Source organism: Melopsittacus undulatus, chromosome 2 (genome assembly GCF_012275295.1).
Source record: "Melopsittacus undulatus isolate bMelUnd1 chromosome 2, bMelUnd1.mat.Z, whole genome shotgun sequence".
Taxonomy (NCBI): Eukaryota; Metazoa; Chordata; class Aves; order Psittaciformes; family Psittaculidae; genus Melopsittacus; species Melopsittacus undulatus.
The window spans coordinates 91,714,260-91,731,517 of NC_047528.1; the positions used below are offsets into that span (position 1 = coordinate 91,714,260).

Sequence of the window (17,258 nt, forward strand, 5' to 3'; positions counted from 1 at the left end):
TTGAAATTATTTTCTTTAGCTGTAGCCAGCAGCACTGTGGAGCAGGAAGCTTCAGTTATAGGGTTAGCCCTGGTTCTGTATCACCTTTAGGAATAACCATCTGGAATTCTTTTTTTTTTGTCTTACAACACTCTTGGGCCAGGAGGGGGTAGATATTTACTAGAACTTAAAACACATTAAGATCAGGAACCGGTACAGGATAAGCAAAGGTGCTCTCTCTGGTCTGGATGGTGGTGCAAGAGTGCCACCTACTGCTCAAGTGCCACTATCACAGCCTACCGTCGACGTTGTTTTGAAGGCCGGACAGTGTCCATCCTGCCCCAGGCCCCAGCATGCAGAGTAGATGTGATTTAAGCCCAGCCCATAACTCAGTACCACGCAGCTGCTCGCTCACCCTTCCCTTCCCACCCTACTGGCAGGATGGAGAGGAGAATCGAAAGAATGCAAATCCCATGTGTTGAGATAAGCAGAGTCCTGTTACTAATATATAAAATAATACTACTGCTACTACTAATAATAATAGTTTTAAGGGAAATAACAACAGGAGTGAATATAAAACTAAAAAGGGAAAGGAAAATAAACAATAAGCACAACTGAGGCACAATACAATTGCTCACCACCCTCACCTCCCGTAATTTGCTGGTCACATTCCTTTTGATCAGCCTAGACCATGCTTGGCTGTTTGGGCTGTAAGTGCACACTGCTGGCACATGTTGAGCTTCTTGTCAATCAGTCCCAACCACCGGTCCTTTTCCTCAAGGCTGCTCTCAGTCCAGTCTGTGCCTAGCCTCCAATTGTAGTTCGGATTGCCCTGACCCAACTTGGGATTGCTCCAGCCCTTCGTTGAGAGGGTCAAGGATGTGGGCTAATGGTGTGACAAGCTAGAAAGATGACATATACCCCACCCCAAGAACATAATGGAAGCTGAAAAATGTGCATGTGCTGTTATGGTGAGCAGTGCAGTACCTAGATGTTCAGGCAGCAAGACTCCCCTGCCTACAGTAGACCACTCACCAGTAATTCACACTTAGCAAAAATATCCCACAAAAAATTACTACTGCAGCTGCTACAAGTTTTATTTTTGATCCAAGTGCCTAGCAATATAGTGATTAATCACAGAATAGTTTAAAACTTCATATGCATGTGGGGGAACATCTGATTCCTAGAATTAGCCAACAACCTCATATAATAAATGTAATAGTTCCTGTATCCAAACAACAGTCACAGTTCAGTTTCAGGGTGGTCAGGCTGTACACTCTTACAAGTGTACACAAGTCTCACAAGTCTTACTTACAGTGACAAAGGTACTCAGGCAAGCTCAGACTTCTGAAGCAGTAGGAGAGCCAGTCTTTCAGCTGTCTGCATTCTGTACCTCACTCTGAGGCTCAACATCCACATACAGAATCCAGATGCAGGTTTGCCTCATCAAAACCAAAAATCTTGTAATTCTCATTTAAACAAATCAGCTCTTCAGCAATGAGGCAAATTCAAATCATATTGTGAGATTAAAGAACTGAGCCACAGTATTACAACTTAGTGATAAACAAAAAGGACTCACATGAATACTTAAAAATTCTTGCTTTAAAGTATTACTAAATGTAATTATTTAAACAATTTGAATTATAAGCTATGGATTTATGCAGAGTAAGGAGCTGCAATTATGTGAACTGCATTCATAAGGAATATAACAAGCCTGATTTGAATCCTGCAGTTAAATTCTAACAATACCAAAGGAAGGTAATGTCTTGGCAGTTCCACATTCTGCTAGTCTGGCATTGGGGTCACCTACTTGTTTAATACTAGAATTTATTTTCAAGGTGGTGTAAGCTCTGGAGGATGGTGCATTGCTTCTGCAAAGAGTGATGCACCATCCCTGGAGAAAGGTGGATAGAGTAGTTTCAATATCCCTTAGCCAAAAAACACAACCAGTTTTGTATGCTGCCAGCCTCTGAACTACACCAGCTTCACACAGGAAAAGTGCTGGATCTTGGAGGACACCAGCTTTAATGCTGCAGGTGCCATGGCAATACCATGTATTTATGTATATTACGTACCAGTATCTTACGGCTTAAAGCTCAGTGGCAAACACTGCAGCAGTCCAAGCTCTGCTACCATTTTAACATATCTGGGGTTCCGTCTCTGTCTAGGCATTGTGTTTCTGTTCCTTATCATGGTGGTTATTCTGCAGCTGCTTTGCATTTTACTACAATATGTTCAAATAAAACAAGCTTTAGGTGTATTTGTTCCGTGCAGGAAGCTCAGGAAAGTCTTCAGGTAATAGAGCATGAACACGGCAGATGGGGCAGGTACTCGAGTGTTGCTTGAGCCACGTTCTAATGCACTGCAAGAACAGGAAGATGTTGAGGACAAAAAGCCCAGTATCAAGAGTTCAGTTTAGCTAAGTTAGTAATTGTCACTAACAGGCAAGCAGAAGATATTCTATGTTATTACAGTCTGCAGTAGAGAACCATTCTCCAGCTGTGACGCTGTGCTCATCAGTTTACTTTTGCACCTACTTTGCAATAACAAATCTGCAGTGAACAAACAAGGAAAAAGTCACAGGCAGAAGCATCCAGTTATTCTCACGTAATCCTGACTTCTTACTACAGGAAGCTACATGTGCAGGTGCTAGCAGGTGGCAAATGCAGGGCTGACAGCAACAGCCCATTCTGTAAGTACACTGCAAACAACTCTGACTTGACTACCAGATTCATCCTCTGAAAAATAAGCTTAAATTCACTCTGATGAATTATCATTTTACTGAAAAATCTAAACCTGAAAATTTTCCAGCACAGTAAGGCTGTGTGTGTTGCAAGTCTTTGAGTATAAAGTATGGAAAAGGAAAGGGGGTCTGCACTGCTCTTAGGTGCAGACAGGTTAAGAGGGGAAGGCTGCTTTCAGAAAATGGAACAAGGGCATAACTAGACAATGTCCATAAGCATTTGCATGTAAGCAGTAAGAACAACATCCTTACTTCTCTGTGAAAACGATGCCCGCATTCTAGTTCACACAAGTCTCTGCTTAGTTCATCATGACATACTGTGCAAGGATCATCACTGGAGGCCTAGACATAAAATGCAGTTACTTGAAAGCTGGCAACAATTAATCAACAAATTCTAATAAGTTAATGGTGTTACTAATTTTAACAAAGTCTATTTAAGCCTTTGCACACCAAATGAATGAGTCAATTACTTTTGCCAGCAGTACTTGGATTATTTTATGTCTTACAAGAAGCACAAAGCAATCACTTCCCATCATGGAAACAGTGGAGAACTTACTGTAAAGTCTCGTTTCTTCCATTTCGATTTAGGTGTTGCTCCAACGTTTCCCCAGGGCTGGAGACTTGGCTTAGGTGGAGTCTTACTCAAAGCATTTTTAACTGCAGGTTTTGCCTTGGGTGGGCTGGCAACATGTTCTCCTGCAGGGACTTCCTGACCCTGAGTTCCAGCCTGTGCTGCTGACACAGAGGATGATGACTTCACAGGTCTCCCTGTTGAAGTTGGTGCCTAGGAAGGTATTGGAAAAGAATTTGGAACAAGTTTGCATTTCAGAGCCTGGCAGCAAATGCAAGGTTGCATGATTTTCTGGGCTGTGCTGCACCAGCTCCTGTCAGGGATGCAGCTTTGTACACCACAGTACCTTACTCTGCTGCTCCAGAATGAGATCCGTCACTCTGCTGAGAATTTCATCGCAGCTCAAACCTAACAATGTGTTCCCATTTCTTCTTTGTACAGCTTTTATGTAGCTAGCAAAGTCCGAACTGGAGGGGCAAAGACAACATTGATTATGTCTGACTGGCAACATGATGGCTGTTACCAGCACAGTCACAGCATGAGAGTACACATTAGCCTCCATGCTTGATTCATGGCAGTGAGAAGATACTCAGATGAATTGCACCAAGTTCCTGCTTCCAATACCTTGCAGCAACTAGAATCTACCTTAATGATAACACACACTTCCACCCCTCTCTGCCCCCCCCCAAACAATAAAATAATGCTACTTCTATTTGGTAGTGGCTCTTATCTGGGGAAAAAACCCAAACCACATAAGCCAACACCACAGGTCTGTTCCCTTAACGAGTGTCTCACTGAGTGGGAAGGAAGGGAACAACTAAGATTACTCTGCTCATGAAACAGAAGCCTTCTAAGAAATCAGTTCTTGTATTGGATGTTCAGAACTTCTGGTACTCAGCATAGCATTACATTCATGAAAACAAATACCTGCTGTAGTTTGGGAATATGCTCTGTAGCTGTGCAATAATATTTTCCAATGGCTTTGGAAGCATTCTGTTGGTTGGAAGTCTGGGAGGCCGCAGTTGTGTAGCTGAGTCATCTTGGTGCTTCTGGTTCAGCTGGGCATTCTGAGCATTACTTCCAGAAATCCCTGATGGGCAAGTTGTTGAAACTTTATTGGAATATGATCCTTCCAGGGGCTTGGAGGGTGTTTTCACTGATCCTGCACTTGCGGAACAAGCCTTAGAATTTGCATATGCTGGCTTAGCTCCAGCCTGTGTATCAAGTGAAGCATGTCTTAGACCTTGATCTTCAGAACTTGAAAATGCAGGAAGTAAATTTGGCTGTGCAGGTGCAGAGGAACACATGACGATGGCTGGATCACTGTCTGGAGGCCTACCTTGTTTTATCTAGAAATAAAACGAATTCACAAAAAAAACAGGGATTAAAATAGAGCAGACCTCAAGCATTTGCAGCATGAACTATGACACATTTGGTCATGCCAAGGAACTGGAAGGTCACATTAATTTATCTAAACTTGCTTCACCTGTGCAAAAGCTCTGCACAAAGATGCTCTGTAACAGGTACTACATGTAGAGCAGCTTTCTGAAATGGGATTCAATAGGACAGCACATACACAGGCTGTTCCTTTAACTGAAGACAAAGCTGTTGGACAGCTGTCAGTTAATACACAGGTATAGCTTGAAGTTGGTAGTAGAAACAACTGCTTTAAATAAGTGCCATCAGTTCAGAAATACAGATTTCACTGCTTTTAATGAGTTACATGATCTCTACATAATTCAGTGTAATTGTTTTTTTTTTAAACCAGAAACATGTGTCAGCTGTAGTCATCATCCTGAAAACTTGGAGCTCACACGAGTCGGGAGAACTTCTTTTTGCACTAACAACTCTCTTCCATAAATGGGAAAAACTCCTTAAAGTCAGTTTAGTTGTTTGATGCCATGACTGCTACTTCTTTCAGAGCCTGACTGCTCTAGGAAGGTGGCTTTCTAACACAGTGAACTGAAATTCTGCACTTCTTCATAGTTGAAGTTGAACCTGCTGCTTCTTGTTCTAGGTTCTTTAGTTTAACACCTTTTCGAAGCGATATTTTACCATCCCTCTGAACGTGTTTAGTTAATTAATGGAATTAAATAGGAAAAAAAACGGTTTTCATTCAAGTCTCCTTCATTTGGGCTCAATAAAGCCCTCTCAAAGCTGAAAGAATTACAGATACCCCTTCTAAAAGGTTACACCTGTATTACTGCAGTAAAAATAGATACCAAATGCAGAACGAGAGGCTCAACAGTCACTCCTCAACCTGTAATTTGATGGTAACCAAAGGGTGGTAACTTAAGTTACCTACATACTCTTAAGAGATCTGTACCAATAAATAGAAAGGAGAGACCTAGAAATAAGTGGGGAAGCACAGGCATGCAGGGAAGTGTAACTATGACTTCTGAAAGTCTAGAAAAACTGTAGTAATGATCATTAACACAGTATTAGAACAGAGCCTTGAATCTAAATTATACCAAAACCTGAACAACCAACCAAAAAAAGCCCCATGACTTTCTGCAGAGAATATATATAAAAAGTTGCCTTGCCTCTTCAGCAAACTCACAGATTTCTTATGTGTGTGCATTATGAAAACGTTTCACTTACTGAGTCCATTATCTCCCCTATTTTGAGGGATGTCTGAATCATCTTCCCCTTACTTCATGCCATCCCAGGTACTGTGGTTTCTGAATGCTATTTGTCTTCAGGGCTGGACATCACCTCCCTGCCCTTGTTTCAATTTTGCCATCACTGAACATCTGCACCGCTGCTGCAGCTAGCTCGGCTGTATTTTATCACTGTCAGGTGTCTCCCCACAGCTGTGCTCATGGACAGTTCAAGGAGTACTGACTTGATACTTGATTCAGAGCAGCCCTGCAGAGAAGGACTTGGGGGTGTTGGTTGATGAGAAACTGAACATGAGCAGGCTTCAGCATGCTCTCACAGCCCAGAAAGCCAACCGTATCCTGGGCTGCATCAAAAGGAGTGTGACCAGCAGGTCCAAGGAGGTGATCCTGCCCCTCTACTCTGCTCTCATGAGACCTCACTTGGAGTATTACATGCAGTTCTGGTGTCCTCAACATCAAAAGGACATGGAACTGTTGGAACAAGTCCAGAGGAGAGCCACAAGGATGATCAGGGGATTTTAGCACCTCCCATATGAAGACAGGCTGAGAAAGTTGGAGCTGTTCAGCCTGGAGAAGAGAAGGCTGCATGGAGACCTTATAGCAGCCTTCCAGTATCTGAAAGGGGGCTATAGGGATGCTGTTGAGGGACTATTCATTGGGGACTGTAGTGGTCAGACAAGGGGTAACGGGTCAAAACTTTAACAGGGGAAGTTTAGATTGGATATAAGGAGGAAGTCCTTTAGGTGAGGGTGGTGAGGCACTGGAATTGGTTGCCCAAGGAAGTTGTGAATGCTCCATCCCTGGCAGTGTTCAGGGCCAGGTTAGACAGAGCCTTGGGTGGCATGGTTTAGTGTGAGGTGTCCCTGCCCATGGCAGGGGGGTTGGAACTGGATGTTCTTAAGGTCTTTTCCAACCCCAACTATTCTATGATTCCATGACTTTGTCCTTGCTCCAGGAACAATCACAGGGTATGGAATTAACTAACAGGACATAAGCAAAGCATTTGTGGAACTGTTGGCCCATAAGAAAATATGTTTAAGTAGTATTTATCTGGGATGTAGTCATTGCAGATGCATTTCCATAAATGGCTATGCTCCATCTAGTTCACAACAGATACAACTGGAATTTGATTTTGTATTTGCAATCAGTTACACATGTCAGTGTAATGGGGCCTTGTCCCTGTGGATTTTGGTGCTACAGGAAAGTCACGACACACAAAAATATTAGTCCCAATTCAGATAGAATATGAAGTATTTTAAAGTTAAACAGCTTGAGACTCTCAAAGGACTTGATAATGGTCTTCTCACTGGCCTTCATCATGCTAATCCATAATCACCTTTTCCTTTTGATAATTACCTGGACTTATGGAGAGACAGCTTACTTTGTATTCAAGACCGTATATTCAAGTTCTTTATGTACATATCCTATAACAGGTAGCCATGCTAATTCAAACTTAAAGAACTTCTTAACAAACAGCTATCAAAGATACATACTAGGACACTGGGAGGAGAAGGAAGATCCTCAGTTTCCATTTTAGTGAGGCAGTTCCGTGCACCATTTTTCACCATCTGCATTTTTTCTTCATACTCAGTCTGCAGAAGAAACACAAATTGTCCTCCACATCAGCATCAACTAAAGCTCACTCTGTTTAAAATGGCATGAACACAACTACTTTTTTGCAAGATACCAATGATATATCAGGCCTTTCAAATGGAGGCGTGAGGCTACCATTTGCTATAAATGATGTAGTTGCACTGATGCTTAAAACGGTTTGGGAAACCCTTTCTAGTTCCTAAAACTCAGTCTAGACATTTTACACCTTAACTTTTCTGTTGTTTTCAGAGAAGTTGCATGGATTATCTGAAATTCAAAAAGTACAAAAGAACCAAGAGCAAGAGCAGGATGCAATTTTGAAGCAAATGTATAAAGGGCAGATTTTTGCCTTTATGAAATTGAAGATAGCCATCGTAATTTAACTATACTTAAGTAATCTGGACTTAAATCTGTGTGTTTCTTTTGTAATTTAAAAATTGCAGTTCAGCATTTGCAGGACAAGCTGCTGGCATTTTAAAAAAGGAATGCAAAATTACTTAAGGTATTTACTGTGTTTTAATTTCAACATTCAACTTAAAGCTCTTTAGGAGAAATTAAGGCTTACCTCTACTTTTTCCAGTTGTTTCTTTACGTTTGAAATAAATACTTCCCAGGATTCAGTCTGTGACTTCAACTTAGGCGCTGCTGAAGCTGAATTGCTGAAGCATTCAAGATGTCAGTTAAACTCCAATATTCCCACTATTTTTGTTCAAGACCATTGGTTTTAGTACCACAGTTAGCTCTTTTCCCTACCAGCTAAATCACAGTTAAAGATTTGAGCAATTTTAAAACCAGTTAAATGACCCGTACTTGGATGCTATCCAATCTCAGAAGTGGGTTCCTCAAATGTAAATTGGTATTTTCTGGCAATATAAGGAAATGGAACCTGGCATAGGTTTTTAAAAAGGTAACACCATAGGCTTAATAGTTTCTCGTAAGGAAGAAAACAATGTTGTTGTATGCCCAGCAGCTTTGTTTGCAGTCTTCTTGGTTTCCATTGCAGCCCTTCACAGTGATACTGTGCAGGAATAACTAGAATGTTCCCAGTAGCCTGATCTATAACAAGACAAGAAGCTTGCTCCTGCTTAAGTATCACACATCTTGGTAATTTCAGATTACGAAGAAATTCAGCTTCAGGAAAGCTGTACTTAACTACTATGTTTCTATGCACCTTTCAAGCTGACATCCCTTTGTGAGCAAAACTGACTTGTTGAGATTAAAAGTTATTTGTATGTAGCTACTAATAGTACTGAAATTTCTGGTGTAAACTCTCCATACCTGCTGAACGACTTCAGCATCTTAACATTTGCTTCTGCTTTGGCAGCTATGCCATTTAGCTTGCATACTTGAGTTTCCTTCCAGTTTTTGAGTACCAATATCTGTAACAAAACAGTGTAAAAAAAACCCATGCAGTAAAAGCAGTGCTGCAGCACAAGGGATGAAACCTCAAACAGATTTTAATAAGCATGTGAAACAATACTACAACCCCCAAATTCTTTTTAACACTGGTCAGTAATAATAATGTGCTTTGATGATCTGTGAAGTTATCTGTAGGATAACATTATGGACAGCACTTTTGATATATGCTTATGAAAAGTTTTAGATGCTATTTAAAAAGTAAATAAGGCTTCACCAGTCATCTTCCCCACCTACTATTAGTGCAAATGATCCAAGCTTTAGCAAAAGTGGTTTAAAATATTTTGCTTGTACCTCTGCTTTAACAGCTCTTTTCACACACTCTTGGTAGTCACCTTGACTCTTTTTTATAAGCTCTTCCAATTTTACTTTTTCACTAGCAAGTTTATTACTGTGAAATAGAAAAAAAAAAGTTAAATATTTGAGCAACATTTATGACAGTGAGTATTTAAAATTTATGGCATTTTGGAGGTTTTCTACAAGTAAACTCTTGTTCAGAATGGCACATCTCCATTTACATTGTTCAGCTTGTGCCTTCAGGTACAGCATCATGCCCATGCAGCCCTACTGCTGGCTCCACAAGCACAGCCTCCCTGTTTCTTCACCACTTCTCACTGTGCAACCTAGAAAGTTTACAGTTTGCCTACTGCAGTCATGTGAGTGTGTCTGATCACATAGATAAAGAATGTACCTATGAATGAAACCTTGTCTTTATACTATGAGCAAATGAGTTACTTTTAGAAAATAAGCAACACTAAGTACGTATAGGGCTACAAGTGTGTGGAGGTGCAAAGCTACACATAGCAGTTGTAGTATGTCTGTATCACAGCCAACTTCTAACACGTGTTTGAACACACAACATCATTATAATCAAGGGAAATGTATGAGAGTATGTTGAAAAGCCAGGTTTTTATTATCCTAAATATCTAAAAGAAAACAATATTTACTCATAATAAGTAAACTAACTTCAAATAAGAGATAGAGGTTAAAGTGCTTATTTTTTCTAAGCCTTTACCCAAAGTGAAGAAATAACTCAATAATGATGAGTCAGCAGTAGAATGTAAATATTGCTGAAAGGTACACGAGTTTTACCTGGTCTCGAGATATGTATTTAAATATTCTTTATATTGCTTTTCCTTCTCATCAATGGTCTTCAAATACCTAGAGTAATCAAACATTTATTAAGCTTGTTCTGAAAAATGATCATTAGCAAATACATTGCATGTTCGTATACAACAACAGTGACAACTGCTCAGCAGTAACAATGCTGTTTAATATTGTAAGTACATTTGCAGTAACTAATGTAAAAGCGGGCTGATGATTTTTCAAGACAAATGTACCCCAAACTATTTAGACTAATGATAACACAGCAGCATTCAAGGCCAGAAGTCTTCTCAGATCTGTGAACTTGGTGAGAACTTAAAAATACAGTAAGAATTGTCAAATCTGACTAGAGAATTTATCCTAAGTCAGTTTCGTCAGTTATCTAGAAGCTGTTTCAAATATCTACCTGTAACTTAAAAAATCAAAATAGCAAAAGCAGACATGTACATATTTCAATCTACTACTGTGATAAACACCTATCTGGTTACACAGCCAATCATCAGGTTACCTAAAGATTTCTGAAGTCTTTGGAATGCTGCTGAAAAAGCTACTGACAATACTACATCAAATGACACACAATTTATTTTTCAGTACATCAGTGACATGATCTCATGGATACTTGTTGGCCACAGTAGAAGTTGCTTTTTGCTCCTCCACAACCAGGAGAGCCCATTGCCAGGGGACGAGCTCAGTCTACTGCACACGGACAGAGTTATGATGGGCTTCACACATTAACGATTTAAGTTCTATGCAAAACTCTGCAGACTTCTGTTGAGACAACTCAACAGATACACCCAGTTATGTGGTTCTGGCAGTTTTGCTTGAATCTAGGAAACAAGTTATAGGACTAGAAAAGGAGGAAGTGTGCATCCTTGGATGACCCTCAGGCTACTGTGGCAAAAATAAACAAAAACGCTGTATGAAAAACAAATGAAGACCAGAGTTTGGTTGGTTTGACTGTACAATAGAAGGAGGAAGAATGAAAATGGAAATGAAAATTTATAGCTAATCATAATGCAGTAGAGGAGCACGCTGAGAAAGCAACAATAAGTTGTGAAGGAAAAAAGTAAAAAAGCAGTGCTACAGGATTCTGGAAAACGTGAGATCTTGAACAGTGAAGAAAGTGGCATTTGTTAATTAGGTTAAATAATGCTGTACGTAGATCCTATTGACAGCAGCTCTAGCCAAGAATTGCATTTAACTCATTTCAGAATGACATAATCAGGGCAACAAGTCTGAGTTTTCACTCTGCATACATCGCGGTATCAGTAGATACTGAAACCACAGTCTTTCAGAAATCACTGTACTTACAGCTGCTTAAAAAAAAAAAGAACAAAAATCAAAGGGAGGGTGATGTAAATCAGTGTTTAAAATTAGTACCTCTCATTGGTATCTGTATGCTTTTTAGCTGTGTTCTTTAGTGCTTTAAAGTTCTCTTGACTTTCTTTTTTCTCCTGTTGCCATTTTTTCACTTGCATTTCTAAGTCTCGATGAAACCAATCTAGTTCAGTCTTTGATAACTAAAAGCAGAAAATAAGAAAACATTATTTCTGAAAACACTATTTTATTCAAAAGCAAGTTCGAGCAGATTGCTGGCACTTAAGATCAATAGCTAAGCCAGTGAAAAGTACAGCAATATGACTTTTACTAGTGCTTAATTTACTGTTACTTCAGCTGTTCAGTGTGGGCAACATACTCATAAAACGCTTCCCCCCCCCCCCAGGCTATCTGGACTCTTTGTTTAGATGGCTTGCAAACCCATTTTGCAGCCAGCTAATAGAAGAAATCCAGTTCCACAGTGTCACATACAAATACATACTGAAATCCAGATCAAAATCCAACTCAAAATCAGAACTGATACTGTTGTATCAGCACTAACAACCAGGAAGTTACTATTCATAACAGCAAGGCAGCAGTGGATTTTATGGCTGCCATAACTGCTCAAGAAACTCCAAACAAGCAATGTAGCATCCATGAGTCATTGAGAAATATAAAAAAAAATGTTGTTTACAAAAGTGCCTTCAATGCCTATGGACAAGTTCACCCACCCTACACACTGCCATGCTTCCAGCACAAACCCTTCAGCTCATGGTTTACCGAATGTTGGTAAAGAAAAAGACATGACATTCCATAAGCCCTTATATGAAGGTTTGCCAGGCTACTTTTAGGCAATGGCAAAACCAGAGCTCAGCAAGCTGCAGTACAGGAGTTTACTTCAACATCCCAATGGAAGGAAAAATCTACATAAAACTGAGACTGAGTGACAGGCTACATCTTACTAAAGATAAAAGAGAGGGCATGGGGAGACATGGCTTTGGTGTCACCTGATTTTTGTTTCTTAAATGGAAAAATTCCTTTTCATGTAGACAAATGGGCAACCTGTAGAATCTACAGCTTTAACTATAAAATTAATCCTGTCAAAGTGATAACAAGCTGACAGTGTTATTTGGGGATGACTCCTCTTGCTCCCAGACATTTCCAAGGAAACAAAGCCTGTCAGCAAACCCAACATATCAAGACAAAAGGAAGAGTCAGCGATGTAGGGCTTTTTTTGTTCTCAGGCTGAACCAAAAAAACCTGATACCTATCCACTAGATGGAAGCAAACAATATCCTACATGTTTGAGTGTGTTCAAAGGATGCTGACACACAAAGACTGGGAAGTTTGCTGAGTTAGACTTCACAGCAATGAGGACTGCCTCACTGCAAGTTTCAAAAACACTGTTGATCAATCACAACCGATTTTGTGAAGCAGTGCAGATTGTCCTATTGCTACATGGATAAAAACATTACCTCAGTCTCTTGAACATTTCTCTTTATGAGCTCTTTTAAAGCATTGGTTTCTTCTGAGCTTCGGCTTTGTAACTGTTCATATTTTTCCTGTGCTTCTTTAAGTTGTTCTTTTAATACTTGATGCTCCTTTTCCATACGTAGGATATCTCCCTGAAAATAAATCAGTTACGAAAAAAATCTAGCATTTGTTTCCACAGGGCAGCAAACATTTGTGATGTCTAAAAGGAGCAGCCTGCTGTCAAGTGAGATTCAAAGTCTTAAGTCTGGTTGGGGTGGGTTTTTTGGAGGGGTTTGTTGTGGGAAGTAAGAGAGGGTTGTGTTTAACAGAAAGTTTTGTAAGATTCAATCCAGCTCAGGAAATGAACATTCATGCCTGACCATGACCGGAATATAACTTGTTCAAAGGCCACATTTTCTGACTTCTGTCTCCTAGTACAGACATAAGACTGCCAGTAACATCAGTCTGAGCTGTCTATATGCCCAAATGGAGTATTTAAATCAAACCTCCAGATTTTTGGAGAGGAAATACTAAATTTCCCTAAAACATGCTCCAACAGCTGAATAGCTACAGAACAAAGCTCCAAAACCTTGTTTTGAGCCTATGTGAAATTTTCAAGAACATCACAGAATGCAGCCCAACATGAATCAGGGGGCAGAACCCAACACCACACAACACCAAAGAAATGAAAATTAAAAAAAATTTGCTAAAACATACAATTTTCAGAGAACTTTTTTTTTTTAACTGTTAAATTTCTGGGCATTCCTTTAATATTCTTCATTGAGAAATATGAACAAATACATAGGTAACTTACTTGTTGCATTTCAAATGGATGAAAAGGCAAAGTATTAGTTTCCCTATCAGCTACTTCATGATTTACCTAGAATAAAAAGAATCATTAGTTGATTAAAAAGCTTTCCAGTTTATATATGCAACTAGTAGGTCAGCTCTGTTTTGGAGCTTTGGTACCTAACCTACAATTTTACAAATCCAACTTCATCCCAAAGTAGATCTATCTACAAAGTAAAGAAAAAAAATCACACAAGTGTTTCTGAAAATGACTTCTGTCTATAATGAAAGCACTTTTTTTGGTCATGATCTTTCCCTAGGTTAATTGACCATGAAGCATTTATATTGAGTACAGTTCTCTGAGTCTTCAAACACAGCTGTGCTCTAAATGTCTGAAAACTTAAGATTTGCAAAATCAGTGTCTGATAGCCCACTGAGGAGCTCTGGTTTATGGCTCCTCCTAAACTCAAGATGGACTACCTAAATGCCTCTACTTAGAAGGGACTACACTCAAGTACCCTCCAAGTCCCTGCTTGTTTTCCTATAATACCATCCATCGAGAACTTACTGAAAGAACAGTTTAAAATCTAATCATGTGTCACATTAAAGAGCTGGTTTATGATGTTACTGTTCTAACAGGCTATCAGAGTCTATTTTGTCAGAGTAATAAAATCACAGTCAGGTAACATTAAATGAAGAACTGTGGTAGAGCAAGGCAAATGGAAACGTATCTGTTGCTTAATGACATTTTGATCTCTTCTAACCAGAATTCACTAAATTAAAAACTGTTGCCTTTTCTGATATCTCTTTGTTGTGTGTGTTCCAGAACCAAACAGAAATCCCATTTCAAAAGCCCAGTTGGCCAAGCGACGAAATTCATCTGCCAAGACTGATGGCAAACTAGCTTTCAGCAAGTGATCAGGAAAGATTTGGAGTGAAGAAAAGTTTTAGATACAAAATAAGTTTGCAAAAGAAAAAAAAAGTTAACATTTTCCTAATATAGAAAGCAAGAATAAAAGGACAACTTATTTATCTTAACAGCTTTAAACAGCTGTTCTTCCCTTAGTAACAAGAAACAAATGAAGATGGGGAACTCCTCCTTATCAGTCCCTCTAGCATGTTGGATAATCTCTCATAAACGGATGTGTAAAACTGCCATATCCATAACTCTGAAAACCCAGCATCTTAGTCCAAAATATTTTCTGGAACAAATGTGGATGTGATTTTTTGTCTCCCTGTTACTGGAGCTGTGTTTTCATGAGTGGTGTATGCTGTTCTAACTCTGGGGTACCACTAAAGAGTGAATGTTCCAGATCCTAGTCTGTTCAGCTGCATGGCCTGCCCCTTTCCCAGTGTTCAGCAATGCTTTCTCTTTTACTGTAGGCAGTAAAAAACTTTGAGGTTTTACTTCAGGAGAGAAAAAGAAATGTGATGGAACTTGCCCCGTGAATTCACCATACGTCTGGGCCATCACTGTAAGACCATGAGGGAAGCATCAACCAGCAATTGTTAGAATGTACAAACTATCTAAATCCTCAAATATCGTGAAACTTAAATCCTTGAACTGATTAAAAATTAAAAATGATGACACAGAAAGACTTTCCTTAACCTCTAAAGTGAAGTTTAAACTGATGTATGTGCACTAGTTCCCCCCTTTAACCTGGATCAAAAGATCTGTGAAAATTTCAGGCAGAACAAAATTCCATGGCCAGCTCTTTAAAGAATTACAAATGAAAACCAAGAGTAGGTGTAGAAAGTGTCAGCAACTTAAACTGCAAGTAATAAGGAAGTGCCGAGTCTGATAAACACCTCAGTTATCTTCCAACTCATGGCCTTTTTTTGGGAGATAAGTACTAGAGAATGCTAAGTATTACTTTTAAGATCCTTTACATTTGGGTGGCTGGAGTTATTACTTGAATATTTGATCTTGAAACTCTGTACTATATTCATCCCTTGGAAAGTCATAAAGAAATCATTCAAACAGGAGTTGTACTTTCCAGTGCTCAACACTGCCATTTATCACTTAAAAGCACACAACCAGGACGTTACTATTCATAACAGCAAGGCAGCAGTGGATTTTATGGCTGCCATAACTGTTTAAGAAACTCCAAACATTTGGACATAACTGTTTATTTTGATTTCTCACCTGAACAGCTATCATCCTTGTATGACGATTGCTTTTCACTAGAGGTACATCTCTACTTTCTTTTTCCAACTTAATAACCTGTATACCACATTCAGCTTCATTTGTACTATTTTCAATAGCAACATTGTCTTCATGAAATGTATCATCTGAGTTCTCCATTTGGCACTGAGGTTCTTCATCTGTTTTTATTTCAGTTGGTATAAAGCTGCTAAAGACATATTTTCTGTCTGAAACTGCTGATTTATCACTATCCTGATGAGCTACATGATCAGCATAAATATAACTAGGTTGTTGGGGAATATTTGATGTGAGAGGCATTTGAGAAGGCATTAGCAATATTCTTTCATATTGACAACCCCATGAAGTCAGAGGCAAAAATGTATCAGGATTTTTAGAATCGACGCACTTCAGTAAAGTGTCTGGAAATGAGCAATTATTTCCTGTGATATCAATATTCTGACTATACAAAGAATGCACCGGTGTACATGAAATAGGAAAAGAACAGGGTAAATATTGTGGAGTCATGTAACTTGCTACTGTTAAGTCTGAAGATGTTGATATAGGGGGTTGCTTAGGATAAGATAGAGGTTTAAATTCCTTAGCAGCTGGGTTTAATTGTAGTTTGTTCTGGAAATCGCAAGCTTTTGGCACATCACAGACTATATAGCTTTCTTCTTCATTATCTCCCGTCTCATTTCTGTTTGTATTTTCTTGAATAAGAACTTCATGCTTTCTTAATCCAATAATATTATCCACCATAATGAAGCGAAGAGATTTCAGAAGAAAAGATTTCAGACCACCTTCATCTTCTACAATCTTTCGAACTTCTTCAGGGAAATGTTCATATTCCCCAACTAGTAATTTATCATTAATTTCCATTGGGCCATGTTGCTCCAAGATTAGAGAGAAATATCTTAAAAAGAAAAAAAGTAAGAAGTTGACATTATCAAAGTTTTTTTTCCCCATGTAATTCTAGAACCTTTTTTTATGTTGCATTTTCACAGTAATACTTAAAAGCAAAGAGCCTCTAGAACAACTGAAGAAAAACCATTTGAAAGATGGCGCTCTAGCCAAACATAATCACTTTCTGCAATACTTTTGCTTATACAAATCTTGCTGAAAACATGCATCTATTTCTAGGAATTAGTACATACTTTTATGTACTTATAGAATCATAGAATAGTTAGGGTTGGAAAGGACCTTAAGACCATCAAATTCCAACTCCCCTGCTGTGGGTAGGGACACCTCCCACTAAACCATGTCACCCAAGGCTTCATCCAACCTGTCCTTGAACACTGCCAGGGATGGAGCATTCACAACTTCCCTGGGCAACCCATTCCAGTGCCTCACCACCCTTAAAGAACTTACTCCTTATATCCAATCTAAGCTTCCCCTGTTTAAGCTTTAACCATATACCAGGCCCCCAGGACTCAAATCATGGACTTAGTTCAAGATGCTATAAAAATTATGAAGTAATATTAAAGCCTTTAAACTGCTAAGCACAGA

General features: G+C 39.2%; 1 protein-coding gene across 2 annotated transcripts in view; it reads right to left on the reverse strand.

The window, feature by feature from the left end:
- Positions 1–599: 599 nt before the first annotated feature.
- Positions 600–17,258, reverse strand: part of TTC3 (tetratricopeptide repeat domain 3) — a 68,479-nt gene continuing 51,820 nt past the window's right edge. For both annotated transcript variants that reach the window (XM_034060053.1, XM_031051322.2), the window contains exons 33-46: positions 15,753–16,665; positions 13,632–13,697; positions 12,820–12,969; positions 11,408–11,547; positions 10,016–10,084; positions 9,218–9,314; positions 8,786–8,886; positions 8,073–8,166; positions 7,408–7,506; positions 4,221–4,642; positions 3,640–3,760; positions 3,279–3,506; positions 2,975–3,064; positions 600–2,341 (exon numbers count right to left, since the gene is read on the reverse strand). In XM_034060053.1, the coding sequence (XP_033915944.1) occupies positions 2,231–2,341; positions 2,975–3,064; positions 3,279–3,506; positions 3,640–3,760; positions 4,221–4,642; positions 7,408–7,506; positions 8,073–8,166; positions 8,786–8,886; positions 9,218–9,314; positions 10,016–10,084; positions 11,408–11,547; positions 12,820–12,969; positions 13,632–13,697; positions 15,753–16,665 (2,701 nt within the window). In that variant the 3' untranslated portion in view covers positions 600–2,230. The remainder of the gene's footprint in view (positions 2,342–2,974; positions 3,065–3,278; positions 3,507–3,639; positions 3,761–4,220; positions 4,643–7,407; positions 7,507–8,072; positions 8,167–8,785; positions 8,887–9,217; positions 9,315–10,015; positions 10,085–11,407; positions 11,548–12,819; positions 12,970–13,631; positions 13,698–15,752; positions 16,666–17,258) is intronic.